Source organism: Schistocerca cancellata, chromosome 9, assembly GCF_023864275.1.
Source record: "Schistocerca cancellata isolate TAMUIC-IGC-003103 chromosome 9, iqSchCanc2.1, whole genome shotgun sequence".
Lineage (NCBI taxonomy): Eukaryota > Metazoa > Arthropoda > Insecta > Orthoptera > Acrididae > Schistocerca > Schistocerca cancellata.
The window spans coordinates 21,955,849-21,975,885 of record NC_064634.1 but is presented as its reverse complement, the minus strand read 5'-3'; the positions used below and the strand labels follow the sequence as shown (position 1 = coordinate 21,975,885).

General features: G+C 45.1%; 1 protein-coding gene across 2 annotated transcripts in view; it reads left to right on the top strand.

The window, feature by feature from the left end:
* The window catches only part of LOC126100475 (uncharacterized), a 368,319-nt gene that overhangs the window by 262,694 nt on the left and 85,588 nt on the right, over nucleotides 1-20,037 (top strand). For both annotated transcript variants that reach the window (XM_049911084.1, XM_049911083.1), the window contains exon 2: nucleotides 10,697-10,975. In XM_049911084.1, coding sequence (XP_049767041.1) covers nucleotides 10,697-10,975 — 279 coding nt within the window. The remainder of the gene's footprint in view (nucleotides 1-10,696; nucleotides 10,976-20,037) is intronic.

Genomic DNA, 20,037 nt, shown 5'->3' with positions numbered 1-20,037 from the left:
AATCCCTTCTCTTAGTGAAATTGCTTTTCTCCCCAATTCCAGTCGCTACTTCCTTATTAGTAGGTCGATCTACCCATTCAGTTATCAGCATTCTTCTCTAATAACAAATTTCAAAAATTTCTACTCACTTTTTGTTTTTATCGTCCACGTTTTACTTCCGTACGGGCTTCACGCCAATTACCATAAGAAAATACTTTGATGTTAAATAAATTTCTCTTTTCAGAGATACCTTTCTTGCTATTGGCTACTCTGCGTTTTGTATCCCCTCTGCTTCAGCCGTCGTCAGTGATTTTTCTACCAAAGTACAAAAACTAACGTACAACTTTTATTGTCTCAGTTCCTAATCCAATTCTTTCGGCATCGCATGATTTGATTCGACTACATTCCATTATCCTCGTTTTATTTTTGTTGACTGTGTAAAACAAATACATTGCAAGACACTTTAGTTTCCGTTCAATTGATCTTCCAAATCATTTGCCGTTTTTGGCAGAGTTATAATTTCATAGGCTAACCTCAATTTTTTGTTTCTTCTCCCTGAATTATAATGCCGTTCCCAAATTTTTTCCGAGTTCCCTTTACTGCTTGCTCAGTTTACAGACTGAATTACTTCGGGAATTGGCTACAACCGTGTCTTACTACCTCCTCAAATACTGAACTAGTATCACATCACACTACTATATTTATCGTGGACGATGTACCTCATTATAACTAGGAAAATTATTAACAATTTACTGAAATTTTCGAGGTTTCTAGTCGTCACCAGACGATAATAAAACCCTTTTGCATTCACAAGAACTTCATGATGGGCAGGAATGTTTGAAACTGCTTATGACTGACTGAAGTAAAATCGTAGCAATTGTTGCTGATAATCATACAACGAATAAAAGAGCGTCAAGTCGAAAACAGGAGTTTTTGACCCCCAATAAAAATGAAATGTTGTCAGCCTATACATTGGTAGAGTGGCACTAGTTTCGAATAAGCATCGATAAATAAGACAACTTGTCGTTCACGTTGCCGTCTTTGAACAACAATGATACACTAATATGCCTAGCGTCTCCTTACCCACCGATCTACCGAACACTTCTTGTAAATTCTATGCCAGCGAAATCTGGAAGTTAGATAATTTTTTACACTACAAGAAAACCGAGAAAATTTTACGCAGCTATTGCGCTGATCCGTACAACAACCAGAACATGACGACTGCTCTTTCGGAATTACCTTCAGCACAGGTAAAAAATGGATGTAAGTTTACTATTATCTGGATTCACGTTAGCTTTTATCCATCTGAGAATTGGCGTCTTTCTTCCCTGTACGAATACGTCGCAAACCTGGAAATGTGGAGGTAAATAGTGACATTGCCACCTGTTTCCACGAGACTTCCACTTGGGTTAAATTTATCGCTCAAGTACAAAGCCCCAGGTAATAAGATACAGTGAATCGCGATTCATGAGAGCGGGCGCGCGCCTCCGACAAAGGTCAGGGCCGTTCCTTCACCTACGCCTATAAGAAAGAATCCATCCAGTAAATTGCCTCGTCTTTAATCACCAGCGTTCTGGCCGTATCTAAATTACCAATCCCAGCGATAGCGTAAATAACGGCCCAACTACGGAGAACACTCCAGCAGTGCCCTGCCACGGTGTAGTGTGGGCAGAGAGTTGCAGCGGAAGCTGGAGACCAGAACCTGGATGAGAATGTCATCTCGCTGTGCTGACTTAAATTACAGGTAACGCATTCAAGGCCCGTTCTAGCGGTGCTCTCTTCAATATGCTTCCCGCATTTATTGCTCTGAATATCCGTACGACTCGTTTCTTGAAGTCAGTATCAAAAGTATCTGGGAGTATGCGTACGGAACGATTTGAAGTGGAATGATCATATAAAATTAATTGTTGGTAAGGCGGGTACCAGGTTGAGATTCATTGGGAGAGTCCTTAGAAGGTGTGGTCCATCAACAAGGGAGGTGGCTTACAAAACACTCGTTCGACCTATACTTGAGTATTGCTCGTCAGTGTGGGATCCGCACCAGATTGGGTTGACGGAGGAGATAGAGAAGATCCAAAGAAGAGCGGCGCGTTTCGTCACAGGGTTATTTGGTAAGCGTGATGGCGTTACGGAGATGTTTAGCAAACTCAAGTGGCAGACTCTGGAAGAAAGGCGCTGTGCATCGCGGTGTAGCTTGCTGTCCAGGTTTCGAGAGGGTGCGTTTCTGGATGAGGTATCGAATATATAGCTTCCCCCTACTTATACCTCTCGAGGAGATCACGAATGTAAAATCAGAGAGATTAGAGCGCGCACAGAGGCTTTCAGACAGTCGTTCTTCCCGCGAAAGGGAGGTAATGACAGTGGCACGTAAAGTGCCCTCCGCCACACACCGTTGGGTGGCTTGCGGAGTATAAATGTAGATGTAGAAAAGGGAAGAGCTCTAAATAATGACTAGCATGGCTCGATTTTGACGTTGTCGTACCACGTCTTCGAACCCTTCTAGCCCGTTCCGCGATTCATCAGCTAGGCGTCCTTTCGAGATTTGCGCCCACGCAAGTCACTTGTGGCTGTGACGTACTACGAGCAGAGGGACACGTTTATTCTGTAATGAGGAGGTGGTTCTGGATGATACGGTTGCTCGCTGCTTGACGTTATTCGGCGATAAAGTGGCGAATGCTTTGGTGCAGCTGTCGTTCGTGTGACCTCTGCCGTAATCCCCTTCATCACCTCGTTACTGCCTCTGTATCAAAAGTACATTCGTGCTCACACAGTGCTTAACTGTCGCACCAACAACTGAAGGAGGATAAACTGTGACAAGAGTATTCTGTTGCAGTCTGTTTTACCCCAAGGCCGCTAGCAGCAGCACTTTTAGGACAAGACAAAATTTCGAGGCTGTTATTGTCAGCAATAGCGTGTGAAATTGCCGCGATAGAGGTAAAATTCTGCTGTGAACGTAGATATTTTGTCTTCTTACGAATGCTGCAGTTCCAAAGCCGTTTTAAACAATCAATACGTAGTTAAACTGCGTACTGAAATATTGGTAGCGCGTTTATGGTAACACCGATGCATAGTGCTGCGGTATTTACTTTGACGTTATGGCACTAGTTGGAGCATGTTATTAGAGGGGTGGGAGGGCATGTTACACTGTAACTCAGTCCGCAAGATCTTTGCCCACACTCACAGATTAAAGAGAACAAAAAGCAGTCAATCGAAAAAAACTAACCTCCCTTCTCGACTAGTACTCCAATAAAGAGAGTCATAAAAGCAGAATCACGAAAACAAACAAGGAAGCAAATGCATATGTAGTCGAAGAAGCACGAATCTACGCCTACTTATTGAAAACAGCCTGTAGTACTACAGCCCTTACCGTCAAGTTCTAATGACAAAGATTTAACTCTGTGCACCTCACATGACTGAAACTTTGGTGTCCGTCAACATGTGGCAACAATGGGTGCAGCGCACGCACTACAAGATATGGACTCACGCAAAATGTGCTAACAATGACTCTATTATATTTGGCGTTAAAATGCAACTAAGGCTATGGAATTTAAAAGGGGTAGGACGTGAAACGTGCCGACTTGGAGCAGGAGAAGCAGCACAGGACATTTTAATTTACACTGTCTATACTTTTACAAATAAATTCGTAAAACTTTGTTAGCGTGACCAGGAAGGATTCAGGATTCACACTCATAGCAGAGGAAGTTCAAAAACATAGCAAAACAAAATTTTTTACATGTGAAATTTCATCATTTATTCACTTGGTATTGGCGGCATTTGTTGCTGAAGGTACACTTTTCTTCATAAGTAAGAGACTCTTCGATGAATTTTGCACAGCATACAAACCATACTTGCAGGTGTATGAAACTCTAGACTTTACCAAATCTTTTAAAAACTGTGGTAAAAATTGAGATAATTAACTATAAAATTCGAGTTGTATCTAAACTCGAAGTTTAAAACGTAACAGCCCATTCATTTTTCGATAGATTAAATAAATTCTACAGTTTCAAATACCTGTAAGTATGGTTTGTAAGCTGTGCAAAATTCATCTAAGAATCTCTCTTACTTACGAAGAAAAGTTTACCTATAGCAACAAATGCAGCCAACAGTAAGTGAAAAAAATCATGAAATTTCACATTTAAAAAATATTATTTTTTTCGTGTTTTGGACTTCCACGGCTATGAGTGTGAATCCTGAATCCTTCCTGGTCATGTTGACAAAGTTTTATGAATTTATTTGTAAAAGTATAGACAGTGCAAATTAAAATGTCCTGTGGTGCCTCTCCTTCTCGGAGTCGGCCCGTTTGACGTCCTACCCCCCTTAAGAGCTTTGTGACGATAAAGTTGATTTGTTATCACCTTTATTCCTACTTAAAAATAAACTTAAGGGTACCGCGCACATGTTAACACTTTACGTCATTAAGATTTGGAGACTAATTTGTAACAACGTGCCGCGCGGAGTGGCCGCACGGTTTGAGGCACCATGTCACGGATGCGCAGCCCCTCCCGCCGGAGGTTCAAGTCCTCCCTCGGGCATGGGTGTGTGGGTGTTGTTCCTAGCATAGTAGTATGTAAGTCTAGGGACCGATGGTCTCATCAGTTTGGTCCCTTAGGGATTTACACACATTTGCATTTGCAAATCCTCCAGGTGTAACGAGCTAAGTCACCAACGGAGCGAGTTGTTACAATGCACTTCCGCCACTCTAATGCTAATTACTGGGCAGTATACATGGTCGACAAAACTGTATTAAATACAATATTTACCGATAGGATTGCTCTTTAGAATATTTTTAGCATAGGATTCTATCCAAAACCGGGCTTCCCAGATAGGCGACATATTGGACTACTGTAATCTACATCTATATACTCCGCAACCCACGTTACTCCGTGACATAGGTTGCGGCAGTGAACTGGTCTGTATGTCCGATTCGGATATATGGATTCAGCGCAGTAAGATTGGTCGACGGGGGGGATGTGTCGGAACGCGAGGAGTGAGCTGTCATGTTTGGAGGTGCCCATCACCACGCCGTGAATGACGTTGTCCTGTGTGTTGTATCAGCGCGGATTGTCCAACGCCTCTAATAGGAATGCTGCGTTACTAGCAGCCCTGTAACACGGCGTAGAAAAACAATGGTCGCAAAAAGGTTTTCACCGAAAGGGACAGGAGACGAGTATCACGCCATGTCAGTGACAATCGGTCTCAAAACCAACAGGAATCCAAGCTGTCGGTGAATGCAGGTCCAGCTCAGATAGTTTCCGAACGAACATTACGGAGGGAACTGCATGCCCTGGACGTTTGGAGTAGGGTACGTTCCAGCCTCAGAGCTGCTCATTAAGCTGAACAACATCAACGGGCAAAACAAAACACACACAGGACACTAGCCGACTGGAGGCAGCGACGGCGCCGACCACCCAGGGAGGAAGGCTTTAACTTGACGTTTACAGAGCGTATAGTTGAGACCGGACGTGGCTCCGCGATGTTTTGTGCGTGTGTTTCGTTCCATGACTTGGGCCCTCTCCCGCGTTGCACCGTCTCGTACATCCCCATGTTGGGAATGCTGTGGACAGTCGTCTTGTAAGGAGAACAGCCGTTTCACAGGCCTTCAAGCATTTGTTCCTGGAATGACGAACACTCGAACGCACAATCGCACCACCGAGTGGCCCGCTTTGTCTCCCGATTTTAATCACCTACATTACGTCTGGGACTGTGTGGAACAGCGGCTGAAACGTAGCGACTGAAGACCCCGCAGTCTGGTAGGTCCGCGTCACTGACTGTCCCCAGCTGTATATGGCACACCTGAAGCAGTTCGTGGACTGGCTTCGTCTGCGAACGTTATCGAGGCCAGAGGTGGGGGGTGGCTCCTCAGGGAGCACTCGTGTTTTGTCCGGTCTGCTAATTTTACATTGTGTTCACCTAACGTCACAGACTTTAGAACAGTACTTGCATGGAGCCACTGAGCTGCGAAAGTAATTTTCTGAAACAAGCGTTGCGAAACTAATACCGAAGAAACATTTCCGTCTGTCTGAAATGGATGTTGTGGCACTTACTTTGGTAGCTGACTTCATAGAGAGATGTTAGGTCAAGTGCTGAGCGACAAAATTTTAGTAGATAACTGCACAAGCTATTTCAACTACCCAAGAATGACGCCAAAACAATTCACGATGTTAACAGAGTTTAAGATGCTATATGAAAGGAAGATCCACTAATGGCTGAAGCTTTATAGTCGGAATTGAACCTGGAGATTAATTCTTTTAGTTTTATTTATTTAATGGGGATTCGTGTTATTCGTCCTACAGCATCGACATTGTGTTCCACAGTCCATAGTTGCGAAATTTGTTGCAGGTGTTTCGGATACCTGCTATATAATTGGGAAGTTTATCTCCATGTTTCGGACATCAAGCTTTTCGCTTCGTACATAGCCAGATTTCCTACTTCCACTCTTTGCTGCACGCTGTATTCTTTGAGTATTTCTCGTACTTGCGCCAGTGTGCTTTTACTGAAGTATTTCTCTTCAGCATGGCTTGATGTTGAATTAAGAGCATCTACAGAGTTTTCTAACTGCGGGAAGAGATGTTCATTAATTTCAAATGTCTTATTATTCGTTATGGAATGTATGTTGACCAGTAACTGCTCATCGTCAGTCCTTTGATGTTCATATCTACATGATTTACTCTGCAATTCACTATTAACTACCTGGCACTGGGTTCATGGAATTACCTTTAACCTATTTCTCCACCGTAACACTCTCGAAAAGTGTGCGGGAAAACGAACACTTAAACCTTTCCGTGCGAGTTATGATTTATTTTGTTATGCTGATCAGTTCTCCGTATGTAGGCGGGCGCCAACGAAGTATCTTCACAGTCTTAGGAGAAAGTTGGTGGTTTGCAGTTTCACGAGAAGGTGCTGCGACAACGAAAAAGATCTTTGTTGGAGCGATAGCCATCCCAAATCGAGTATGATATCTATGGTACTCTGCCCTGGTTCGCGATAGTGCAAAACGAGCTGTCCTTTTTTGAACTTTTTTCGGTGTCATCCGTCAATCCCATCTGATGCAGATCCCACTCCTCACAGCAATACTCCAGAAGAGGCTGGACAAGCGTAATACTAGAACTGTTATGTTTTCTAACTGTTCTGCCAATATCTACGTCTACATCTACATGGATACGCTGAAAACAACATTTAAGTGTCTGGGTGAGGGTTCAACCACCTTCACAATTCTCTATTATTCCAATCTCGTATAGAGCGTGGAAAGAAAGAGGACCTCCATCTTTCCGTAAGAGCCGTGATTTCCCTTATTCTTTCATGGTGATCGTTTGTCCCTATTTACGTCGGCACCAACAAAATATTTTCGCATTCTGAGGCGAAAATTGTTCATTGGAATTTCGTGAGAAAATTCCGCCGCAACGGAAAACGCCTTTGTTTTAATGATGTCCATCCCAAATATCATTTCAGTGACACTCTCTCCTCTATGTCGCGATAGAAGAAGACGTGCTGCCCTTCTTTGAACTTTTTCGGTGTACTCTGTCAATCCTATCTGGTAAGGATTCCGGGCCGCGCTGCAGGACGGAGAAGCGTAGTGTAGGCAGTCTCCTTAGTAGATCTGTTACATTTCTTAAGTGTTCTGCCACTAAAACGCAATTTGCAATTCCTAGGTATTTAGTTGAATTTACGGCCTTTAGATTTGACTGATTTATCGTGTAACCAAAGTTTAACGGATTCCTTTTGCACTCATGTGGATGACGTCACACTTTTCATTATTTAGGGTCAGTTGAAAATTTTCGCACCTTATACATATCTTTTTAAAATTGTTTTGCAATTTTTTTTCGATCTTCTGATGACTTCACTAGTCGATTAACCACAGCGTCACCTGCAAACGACGAGATTGTCTCCCATATCGTTTATATAGATAATGAACAGGAGAGGGCCTCTAACACTGCCTTGGGGAACGTAAGAAATCAGTTGTCTTTTACTCGATGACTTTCCACCAATTATTACAAATTGTGACCTCTCTGACAGGAAATCACGAATCCAGTCACATAACTGAGACGCTATTCCATAAGCACACAATTTCACTAGAAGCCGCATATGTGCTACAATGTCAGAAGCCTTCCGGAGTTCCAGTAAGTAGGGTGTAGGCTTAGGGAGCGGTGGTTCAAAATGTTCAAATTACTCTGATCACTATGGGACTTCTGACGTCGTCAGTCCCTGCTTATACCTAACTAATCTAAGGACATCACACACATCCATGTCCGAGGCAGGATTCGAAGCTGCGACCGTAGCAGCGGCGCGGTTCCGGACTGAAGCGCCTAGAACCGCTCGGCCACAGTGACCGGCTAGGGACCGATGACCTCAGCAGTTTGGTCCCATAAGATCTTACCACAAGTTTCCAAATTTTTTGAAATCCCTTGGGAATAGCAGTCAACACTTCGTGCAAGTAAAGAGCTAGTTCTATTTCTGAAGAGCAATGTTTTCTACATCCGTGTTGTCTGTGTGTTAATACAAAGTTTTTCTCGACGTAATTCACAGTGTTCGAACACATTATTTGTTCCAGAATGCTGCGGCATATCGACGTTAATGATAAGGGCCTGTAATTAAGTGGACTACTCCTACTACCTTTCTTGAATATTGCTGTGACCTGTGCAATTTTCCAGTCTTTGGATATGGATCTTTCGCAGTCGTTGGTTTGCTTTCGTCACAAGATTATCTATCTAATGCTTCCAATTTAGTTATTCGTAATTGTAATCCCTAAACATTTAGTTGAATTTACAGTCTTTAAATTTGTGTATTTTATCGGCTAACGGAAATTCGGCGGATTTCGTTTACTAGTCATGTGGATAACTTCACACTTTCATGATTTAGAATCAGTTGCCACTTTTTGCATTATACAGGTATCTTGTGTAAATCATTTTGCAGTTTTTTTTTTTATCATCTGACGACTTTACAAGAATGACGAAGAAATTTCTCGGGTGGAGCAGTTCGTGGCGCTTCGTTCTCGTAACGATTGTCAAAACGTCCCACATGCACCAGTGCACAGTGTTACCTGCCGAAAAAAACCTGTAATTTTTATCAGTTACCGACTACGCGTCGGAATAAGTGAAACGCCACGTAACTTAAAAACTCACGCATCTTATACACTACTGGCCATTAAAATTGGTACACCACGAAGCTGACGTGCTACAGACTCGAAATTTAACCGACAGGAAGAAGATGCTGCGATATGCAAATATTAGGTTTTCGGAGCATTCAGTCAAGGCTGGCGCCGGTGGCGACAGCTCCAACGTGCTGACATGAGGAAAGTTTCCAACCGATTTCTCATACACAAACAGCAGTTGACCGGCGTTGCCTGGTGAAACGTTGTTGTGATGCCTCGTGTAAGGAGGAGAAATGCGTAGCATCACGTTTCCGCTTATCGCGATTGCGGTTTATCGTATCGTGACATTGCTAGTCGCGTTGGTCGATATCCAATGTCTGTTAGCAGAATATGCAATCGGTAGTTTCAGGAGGGTAATACGGAACGCCGTGCTGGATCCCAACGGCCTCGTATCAGTAGCAGTCGAGATGACAGGCATCTTATCCGCACGGCTGTAGCGGATCGTGCAGCCACGTCTCGATCCCTGAGTCAACAGATGGGGACGTTTGCAAGACAACAACCATCTGCACTAACAGTTCGACGACGTTTGCAGCAGCATGGACTATCAGCTTGCAGACCGTGGCTGCGGTTACCCTTGACGCTGCATCAAAGACAGGAGCGCCTGCGATGGTGTACTCAACGACGAACCCGGGTGCACGAATGGCAAAACGTCATTTTTTTCGGATGAATCCATGTTCTGTTTACAGCATCGTGATGGTCGCATCCGTGTTTGGCGACATCGCGGTGAACGCCCATTGGAAGCGTGTATTCGTCATCGCCGTACTGGAAAATCACCCAGCGTGATGGTATGGGGTGCCATTGTCACACGTCTCGGTCACCTCTTGTTCGCATTGACGGTACTTTGAATAGTGGACGTTACATTTCAGATGTGTTACGACCCGTGGCTCTACCATTCATTCGATCCCTGCGAAAACCTACATTTCAACAGGATAATGCACGACCGCATGTTGCAGGTCCTGTACGGGCCTTTCTGGATGCAGAAAATGTTCGACTGGTGCCCTGGCCAGCACATTCTGCAGATCTCTCACCAACTGAAAACGTCTGGTGAATGGTGGCCTAGCAACTGGCTCGTCACAATACGCCAGCCACTACTCTCGATGAACTGTGGTATCGTGTTGAAGCTGCATGGGCAGCTGTACCTGTACACGCCATTCAAGCTCTGTTTGACTCAATGCCCAGGCGTATCAAGGCCGTTATTACGGCCAGAGGTGGTTGTTCCGAGTACTGATTTCTCAGGATCTATGCACCCGAAATGCGTGAAAATGTAATCAGATGTCAGTTCTAGTATAATATATTTGTACAATGAATACCCGTTTGTCACCTGCATTTCTTCTTGGTGTAGCAATTTTAATGGCCAGTAGTGTAGCTTCGTGTTCGCGGAAGTTGGAACGCCACGAAAGTGGATAGTTTCGCCGCAGAGTTTGGCGACTGCAGGCCGCGCATCCGCAGTGGCTGGGAGCCCAGTTCGGAAACTTAGTTTGACAACGCGGTGTGTCGGTGTTAAGTTAGGCTTCACATTCAGTGGTGACAGTGGCTGACCGGTGTGTGTGTGTGTCGGTTGTGTTGCAGACGAGAGCGGCGTGGCTGCTGTGCGCGCTGGCGGCGGCGGCGGCGTCGTGGTCGGGCGCGTACGGCCGCGGCTACGCGGGCGCCTACCCCAGCTACGGCCTGGGGCTGGGGCTGGGCTACGGCCGCCTCTACCACCGGCCGGCCGCCGCGCAGCCGCTGCTCACCGTGCTGGCCGAGCCGCCCGCCGCCGTCGACGACACGCTGGTCGCCGTGCCGCTGCTGGCCGTGCCCGGCGACCGCATCCGCGTCCTGTACGACTCCGCCGCCCTCGCCAAGCAGGTACCCACACCTACACCTACACCTACATACGTACTCCGCAATCCACCGTACGGTCCGTGGTGGAGGGTACCTCGTAGAGATGGGCAAAACTGTTCTTTTCAGAGATCGGATCAGAACTGTTCACTCCCTGAAATGAATTAGCTCTTTTTCATGACTCACCACTCATTTACAATAGAAAATAAATGGAAGGCACATTGCCCTTTAAACTTGGTTTATTCCAGTACTATACCTGTATTTTGATCTTATTTGATCCTATTTTGAAGTAACACAGATAATGAGTAAGAATTTTGTATTGTTTATTGAAATTTCCACGATATGACAAAGTTTTTGATTATTGATTTATTTTGCACTATCGTGGTTTTTTGGGTGATCGGAAAATGTTGTAACTTGAGATTTACATTAACAATATATTTGGCTATAATGTATTAAAATTTCATTCACCTCATACAAATACATCGCAAGCCGTATATTTTTAAAGTGAACGTTTCCTTCCGAAGACGCCTAAAATCGCAAAATCCGTACCAGAATAAGAAAAAAAATATAAATTTGACTGTAAAACGAAAGTGCTGCATATAGCCTTACGCAGAATAAAACAAGGAAAATATTGGTGTATCACATTTTGCGATACGTTTATCAGTTCGCTCGTAATTAAAGCGTAAATTCGAGTGTCCATAATAAAAATCCTATAGTAAGAGGAGTCGTCAGGAACCTAAGCTGATCAGTTTAAACAAATAAAAATAAAATAAAAACAAATGATGTATACATAACATAATAATGTAATATACATAGCGGTATTACTACGAAGAACAATATCCAGTAGAGACGAACTCCGATGCAGAGGCACTGAGTCGAGCAGGTCGAGCCGCGAGCTGTATTACTGCGTGAGCTAAGACCGCAGAGACCAGAGTGACACCTGAGTTGCTTTGCTCAACGCTCTGGCTAGAGTCGAGAACGGTGGGGTGAGCGTTGAGTGGGCGAGTTCCGAGGGTGGGGGGAGCGGTGAAGTCACCCGCTCCGAGACAAATCGTCCGTTCCCTTGCGAGCAGGTTGTTGCAAGTAGTTCCTATGTTATCCGCTAGGTGGCTCTCTGTCCTGTTGCTTGCATCAACTGCCCAGAGGGCAGGACGTGCGACTGAAACGATCGCCGACAGAGTGTGATGCGAAGTTAAGCTGCGCCAGACACTGCACACGGCAGACGACGCACAGAGACGGCACGGCATATGTGAAACACAAAATCCAGTGGGGCACTGCACAATGCAGGCAGCCAAGGTAGAAGCAGGGCAGAGGCCGGCGCTGGCTGTGTTGTGTGGCGTGCACTGTGCTCTGACCAGCAGAGGCGCTGCTGATATGCTCCGTCTCTCTCTCTCTCTCTCTCTCTCTCTCTGCCGTGGGAAACGTTTGGAGCTACTGTTCTTTTTTTCTGAATCACTGATTGTTCACTCCTTTGAAAGATTCAACTCTATGAATTAGTTCAAGAGCGCATCCCCCATCTCTAGTACCTCGTGCCACAACTAGCATCTTCTCTCCCTGTTCCACTCCCAAACAGGACGACGGAAAAATGACTGCCTATATGCCTCTGTACGAGCCCTAATCTCTCTATCTTATCTTTGTGGTCTTTCCGCGAAATGTAAGTTGCCGGCAGTAAAATTGTACTGCAGTCAGCCTCAAATGCCGGTTCTCTAAATTTCCTCAGTAGCGATTCACGAAAAGAAAGCCTCCTTTCCTCCAGAGACTCCCACCCGAGTTCCTGAAGCATTTCCATAACACTCGCGTGATGATCAAACCTACCAGTAACAAATCTAGCAGCCCGCCTCTGAATTGCTTCTATGTCCTCCCTCAATCCGACCTGATAGGGACCCCAAACGCCCGACCAGTACTCGAGAATAGGTCGCACCAGCGTTCTATAAGCGGTCTCCTTTACAGATGAACCACGTCTTCCCAAAATTCTACCAATGAACCGAAGATGACCATCCGCCTTCCCCACAACTGCCGTTACATGCTTGTCCCACATCATATCGCTCTGCAATGTTACGCCCAAATATTTAATCGACGTGACTGTGCCAAGCGCTACACTACTGCTGGAGTATTCAAACATTACGGGACTCTTTTTCCTATTCACCTGCATTAATTTACATTTATCTATATTTAGAGTTAGCTGCCATTCTTTACACCACTCACAAATCCTGTCCAAGTCATCTTGTGTCGTCCTACAGTCACTCAACGACGACACATTCCCGTACACCACAGCATCTTCAGCAAACAGCCGCACATTGCTATCCACCCTATCCAAAAGATCATTTATGTAGATAGAAAACAACAGCGGACCTACCACACTTCCCTGGGGCACTCCAGATGATACCCTCACCTCCGATGAACACTCACCATCGAGGACAACGCACTCGGTTCTATTACTTAAGAAGTCTTCGAGCCACTCACATTCTTGGGAACCAATCCCATATGCTCGTACCTTAGGAGTCTGCAGTGGGGCACCGAGTCAAACGCTTTCTGGAAGTCAAGGAATATGGCATCCGTCTGATACCCTTCATCCATGGTTCGCAAGATATCATGTGAAAAAAGGGCGAGTTGCGTTTCGCAGGAGCGATATTTTCTAAAGCCGTGCTGATGCATGGACAGCAACTTCTCTGTTTCAAGGAATTTCATTATATTCGAACTGAGAATATGTTCGACAATCCTACAACAAACCGATGTTAAGGATATTGGTCTGTAATTTTGAGGATCCGTCCTTATACCCTTCTTATATACAGGCGTCACCTGCGCTTTTTTCCAGTCGCTTGGGACTTTACTTTGGGCAAGAGATTCGTGAAAAATGCAAGCTAGGTAAGGAGCCAATGCAGTAGAGTAATCTCTGTAAAACCGGACTGGAATCCCATCAGGACCTGGCGATTTATTTATTTTCAACCCATTCAGCTGCTTCACAACCACAGGGATGTCTATTACTATGTCCTCCATACGGGAATCTGTACGAGACTCAAACGGCGGTATGTTTGTACGATCCTCCTGCTTGAAAGATTTCTCAAATGGTAAATTTAAAATTTCAGCTTTCGTTTTGCTGTCTTGCGTTACCAGGCCACATTGATCAGTAAGTGACTGGATGGAAGTCTTCGACCCGTTTACCGATTTTACGTAAGACCAGAATTTCCTTGGGTTTTCAGCAAGATCTTTTGCTAAGGTATGACGGTGGTACTGGTTGAATGCTTCGCGCATCGCTCTTTTTACAGCAGCACGAATCTCTACTAACTTTTGCCTGTCCTCATTCTCCCGATCTTTCTTGTACCGCGAGTGAAACTGTCTTTGCTTCGTGAACATTCTCCGAATTGCGCTGTTAAACCACGGTGGGACTTTTCCGTCCGTAACCCACTTTTTCGGCACATACTTGTCCAATGCGTGATTTGCAATGTGTTTAAAATTTGCCGATACTTCTTCCACGCCCATCGTACCGGAAGTAAATGAAGTCGATTCATTTACTAAGTGGGATGCTAACAACTGCTTATCTGCTCTTTCTAGTAAGAATCCTCTCCTAGCCTTCTTGACCGACTTTTTAACATTCGTGACCATAGTCGTAATGACAACATCATGATCACTAATCCCTGTCTCAACACTGACACCGTCGATGAGGTCTGGTCTGTTCGTGGCTGCCAGATGTAAAATATTTCCATTACGCCCGGGTTCCCGGGTTCGATTCCCGGCGGGGTCAGGGATTTTCTCTGCCTCGTGATGGCTGGGTGTTGTGTGCTGTTAGTTAGGTTTAAGTAGTTCTAAGTTCTAGGGGACTAATGACCATAGATTTTAAGTCCCATAGTGCTCAGAGCCATTTGAACCATTTTTCCGTTACGCGTTGGCTGTCGATTTAGCTGCTCAAGACAGTTTTTGGTTAATGTGCTCAAAAGTACTTTACACGACGCCTTGTCTGTACCACCTGTAATGAATCCATAGACATCCCAGTCAATACTAGGTAAGTTGAAGTCGCCTCCGACTAATATAGCATGATCCGGGTACTTCTGCGATACAGAATGTAGACTCCCTTTGAATGATTCTAGAACTGTCACGGTGGAACCTGGTGGCCGGTAATAACACCCCACAATTAACTTTATTTCCCCTAGCCAGATAACTTCATAATCACAGTCTACTTCGATCTCAGTAGACAATATTTTTGCCAACTGCAATGAAGACACCACCTCCTACGGTGTCTAATCTGTCTTTCCGATACACGTTCCAACCCTCACTAAATATTTCAGAACTCCCTATCTCAGGGTTCAGCCAGGTTCAGTCCCGAGGATAATTTGCGCGCCACACGCTTCCTGGAGGGCAGTAAATTCAGGGACTTTATATTCCGAACACTCTGAAAATTTACTGCTAATATCTTGATAGCTGAAGCGTCTTTAGACTGAGCGCGTCCCGATTTCCCTGCCTGCACGTCGACTGGTGAGTGTTGATCAGGACACCTCGCACTACTGCCTAGCCTCTCCTGCCGAGCAGGGGCCCGTCCCGTTTCACTCGCTTCTCTGACACCTGGCATATCAGCGTCCGACTATTCCTCCAGGCAGAGCTGTAAAGCCACCGTTGACTATCCTTAAGTAAGCGCGGAATGCGGTAGCTTTCCTAGTAGTTTTATCGAGTTACCTACACGTTAGGTGTGTTGCATATCCGTCGGGCGTTACCTCATTTCGTTGGCTTCGTATGCCTGTGCGATCAGTGTGTCACTAGATTCCCGTAGAAACCAGACGCCGTAAACCGTCTGGAATGCGAGTGTGGATATACGAGTATAAAGGGCCACGTGACCTACAGAATGTTTTTGTTCTACGTAGTTATCCTCCTGTCGCGTAGTAGAAAATAAACATTATTTATAGCAAAATTGAAAGTTTCATTGTTTAATTAATGTTTCAATCGAAAACTGTTGATCTGTAACGTAAAACAGAGCGATGTTGTAGTGAAAAAAAAAAGATATAGATGTATCACATAGCGGCAGAAAACGCAATTTCTCACAAAAATGCAAATTTAAGAAAAAAAACGCAAAACAAAAACATAACATCGCTTCACTACTAGGGACAGCATATATAAAACATACCTTTGTTATTCATAAACAACTTTCACACTTACCAATAAGAACAGGAATCCCTTGTCTTTGATTATGAGGAAGAACGTTCTGTTGAGTACAAAATAACACAATAATTACTCGTATATAGATTTTTTGTTATTGTGCGTGTAAACCGTACTTCCATCAAAAGAAATTGTTTTAGTTACATAAAAGTGCAGAAATTACGCTAGTAGCTTTTTTCTTTACTTATGAAATGCAGTTTATATTTCGTAAAGATGTAGAACGCACAATGGACTAACACTGAACGATGCGCTTTTCTAATTAAGTGCAAAACAAACAAGCAAAAAACAAAGAGAAGTCGTCGGCTAACTTTTCCTCTCACACACATTTATTTATGTTTCTTTTCCTACCAATGGAACCAGTACTGCCGGTAATCCTACTATTTTTATGTCATTTATGTACTGTACGAAAACTATCGAACCGTAGATTAGGTAGAGTGTAACTTGACATTTACAGGTGTATTTCGCATACGTTGTAAGATAGCTAAGATACCCGTTAGGTTTTAAAATACGCGTTACTCACGAAAGTAAGTCCGAATAAGCTCCGAATTAAAAAATTGCCCTCTGGTGTACAATATTTAGTCCCAAGAAGCATATTAGTAGCGTCATCTGACTGCTAATCTCATAGAATATGAACTAGGTACCGAACACTTACTTTAGTGCAATGGTTAGCTGTGGGCCTAGCAACAGAACGTGAATAGTTGTAATAAACATACCACTCTCTGTGAAAATGTGTAAGCAACGTCGCTTATAGCCTCTGCATTTCTAAGGGTATGCGCACTCTGTCTGCATAATTGATCAGAAATACAGTCAAAAAAAAGTGTTCAAATGTGTGTGAAATCTTATGGGACTTAACTGCTAAGGTCATCAGTCCCTAAGCTTACACACTACTTAACCTAAACTATCCTAAGGACAAACACACACACCCATGCCCGAGGGAGGACTCGGACCTCCGCCGGGACCAGCCGCACAGTCCATGACTGCAGCGCCTGAGACCGCTCGGCTAGTCCCGCGCGGCAGTACAGTCCACCAGACAATCACAATTCATACAGTGTGCTCAGAAGCGGTCTGAAAAGCTTGTAAGGGTGTCGCAGCGTAGGGTGTGCAGAGAACTAACTGTTAAGAAAAAAAATTCGATACGTTGCGCCGTTTCCGAGTTAATTGGCATTGAAGCTATGCAGTCAAGCAGGCAGCTGTGCGCGGAAATTCAAGCTGCGCGCCACAGACGTACAAGGTAGTCGCCAAACGTGTCCGTTTGGTTTCCTAAAACCGATCAAGAGAGCGATACAGAAGTCGGACATGGGATCGAACCCGAGCCGAAAGCTGAGCGGTCTCGTACGCTATCATCTACAGTATGAGAATAACTGACAATAAATATATCTGCCAACAGCTCGAATTTGCGCGCGACGGCCTGATTGTCTAACCTCAATGGTAATTAATTCCGAAAGAGCGCAACGTACCGAATTTTTTTAACTGTTATTTCGCAGCTCAACCTACCCTGCAACACCCTTACAAGCTTCCAACACTGTTTCTGACCACCCTGTATGTATTGTGTCCCAAAAATGTTGCACCAAACTTCGAGGGGGTTGTAGAGTGTGTATTGAGCAACAAACCGAGCATAGGAACCCGTGTCCGGAAAGGTCATCCAAAGGCGCTGCAGAGCGTCGAAGTTGACAGGCGCCGGCGACCATCACTGGGCCACCGCTGCGGCAGTAAGCATGTGAGTCTTTACGCTGACGGACCGTAGGCGCAACGTCTCGCAATGTTGCTCGTTGTTCAGTGATCGCGACTGATCGCCACGATCGCCAGTGGAGAAGATGGACCTAGCTGCTGCATAGGCAGGCCTTGTACCCTTCGAATCGAATGCACTGTTGCCCTGCTAGAGTACGGTTTCAGAAACCTCCTGTACACCGAAACACATTGCAAAGTTTAGAGGGTTCCAGGAGAAAAATAAACCACCGATGGAAACACGTGTCCGAACCCGTCATCCACCGAGGCAACAGGACATCGCATTCGTAGCATACAAGGACGGTCTACGCGGCACATAACTCCATCTTCTCCGCTGGCGATCGTGGCGATCAGTCGCGATCACTGAACAACGAGCGACATTGCGAGACGTTGCGCCTACGGTCCGTCAGCGTACAGACTCACGTTTACTGCCGCAATTTCTGCACTTTGTAGTGTCGTTGGATGACGTTTCCGGACTACGTTCGGTTTGTTCCTCAACAACCCCTCGAAGTCTGTCGCAACATTTTTGGGACGCCATGTACATAGCAGTACTGCTTCTGCTCGAAAACCTACCTTTCCTGCTCGACGTTCGTCCACAGAATCGCCAAGTATCGGAGTGACATTGCATAACTTTACCCTCGATTACAACTGCAGTAAGCAAACATGAGACCTCCCAATAATTTCTGAAGGCAAGTAGGACTTTCTACATTTAGTGGGTATATAATGATTGCTGCGAGCACGTCGGCCTAAATTCATTAGAATAGCAACTTGAGTTGCAATAAAACTGGTATGCAACAATTGCGGAATATAAGTCCATATAATTGCTTTCAAAGATAACTAATATGCTTTCAAAACTGCTGGTTTTCAGCAATAAATCCAAATCGCGGGATGCCGGAAAGCACGGCTTGTCGACATCCGACCGTCCTATTACCTTCCACTTAGCGTAGCAGAAGCGCCGATAATGCAGCACTCAGCTGTACCGGCTGCTGCAGGTCTCACGCCGCACGCCCCCGTCTGCTCAGGGAACGAGAAAGTGTGAACAGGTTTTAATTATACAATCAGCTTGTGACGTTACTTAACTGTGGCTGACACAATTAAGTTTGGAGTTATACTTCAAAATGTAGTACACTGTAAACGTTTTACATCCTGGTGTCCGATACCTAGATCTGGCCTTTCAGACGTTTAGTCAGAAAGACTTATGAGTCTGTGACGTGAATGTGATGTGAGATAATAAGACGCCATTGGTGAAGGACATTTGGTAATGAACACCCAATACCCTACCCCCTGCCCTGTCTGTACATATCGTACCACAGGCGTTATTCGACTTTGTCTCCGCAACCACAGTGGATAGATGAGGGACTGAAGGGATACCATAGCTCAGCTTGGAAGTGCTGCCTACCGGAAAGTTACTACTGGATCGCTAGACAATAGTCTGTCAGTCAGAATAACTCTACGAGCTGTAGACATACTCATGATGGCATATGACAGTGCAACGTTGCACATTATCTGAGCGGAGACATCGGGGCCCCGGTAGTTGTAATTACGAGCTGCCACCGAAATTATGGATGATCTTGTAGTCGCAACTGGCTAGTGACGAGATCATTTATTGTTTCTCCGACTAGCTGGCAATCTGTTACCGACCGCTCTGCTTCCTGTAGAACTTACCCAGTAGAACTTAGTTACACTCTCTCTCCATGGCCATGTGCTCTGGAGATTGGCAGCACTGCTATCCAGGGAAACGCGGCATGACGGCAGAAGAAACCGGGCCCCAGTGAGGCAGACCTTTTTCATGGTGGTTATTTAACACCTCTGGATTCAAAGCAAACGGCCGACTGCACAGAGGGCTCTGCTTTTCATAGCCAACCTTACTGCCCTCATTTGTACGTTCAGGACAGAGGCTTGCTCGAGTTAGGTTGCCAGAGAATGATTTCTTCCAACGGCCGAAACCGCCTCTGTGGCGCCTCTCTGGTGTTTTCATGAGCAAAGGGCCCGTCAGGCAGCACAGAGGGCTCCAGTACAATGACAAACACCGTATTACAAATTTCTGAATCAGTCCCGCACCCCTAGTGTCCAGTTTTTGTGTTCTATGGCCCACTGTAAACGTTCAGCTTCACGTACCGTTGTGGGACATGGCCTTTTGCCACTTACCCGACGACACCAAAAGTCCACTGGATGCAGCTCCTTTCGCAGTGTTCGCTCGGAAACTGGTTGAGAACACC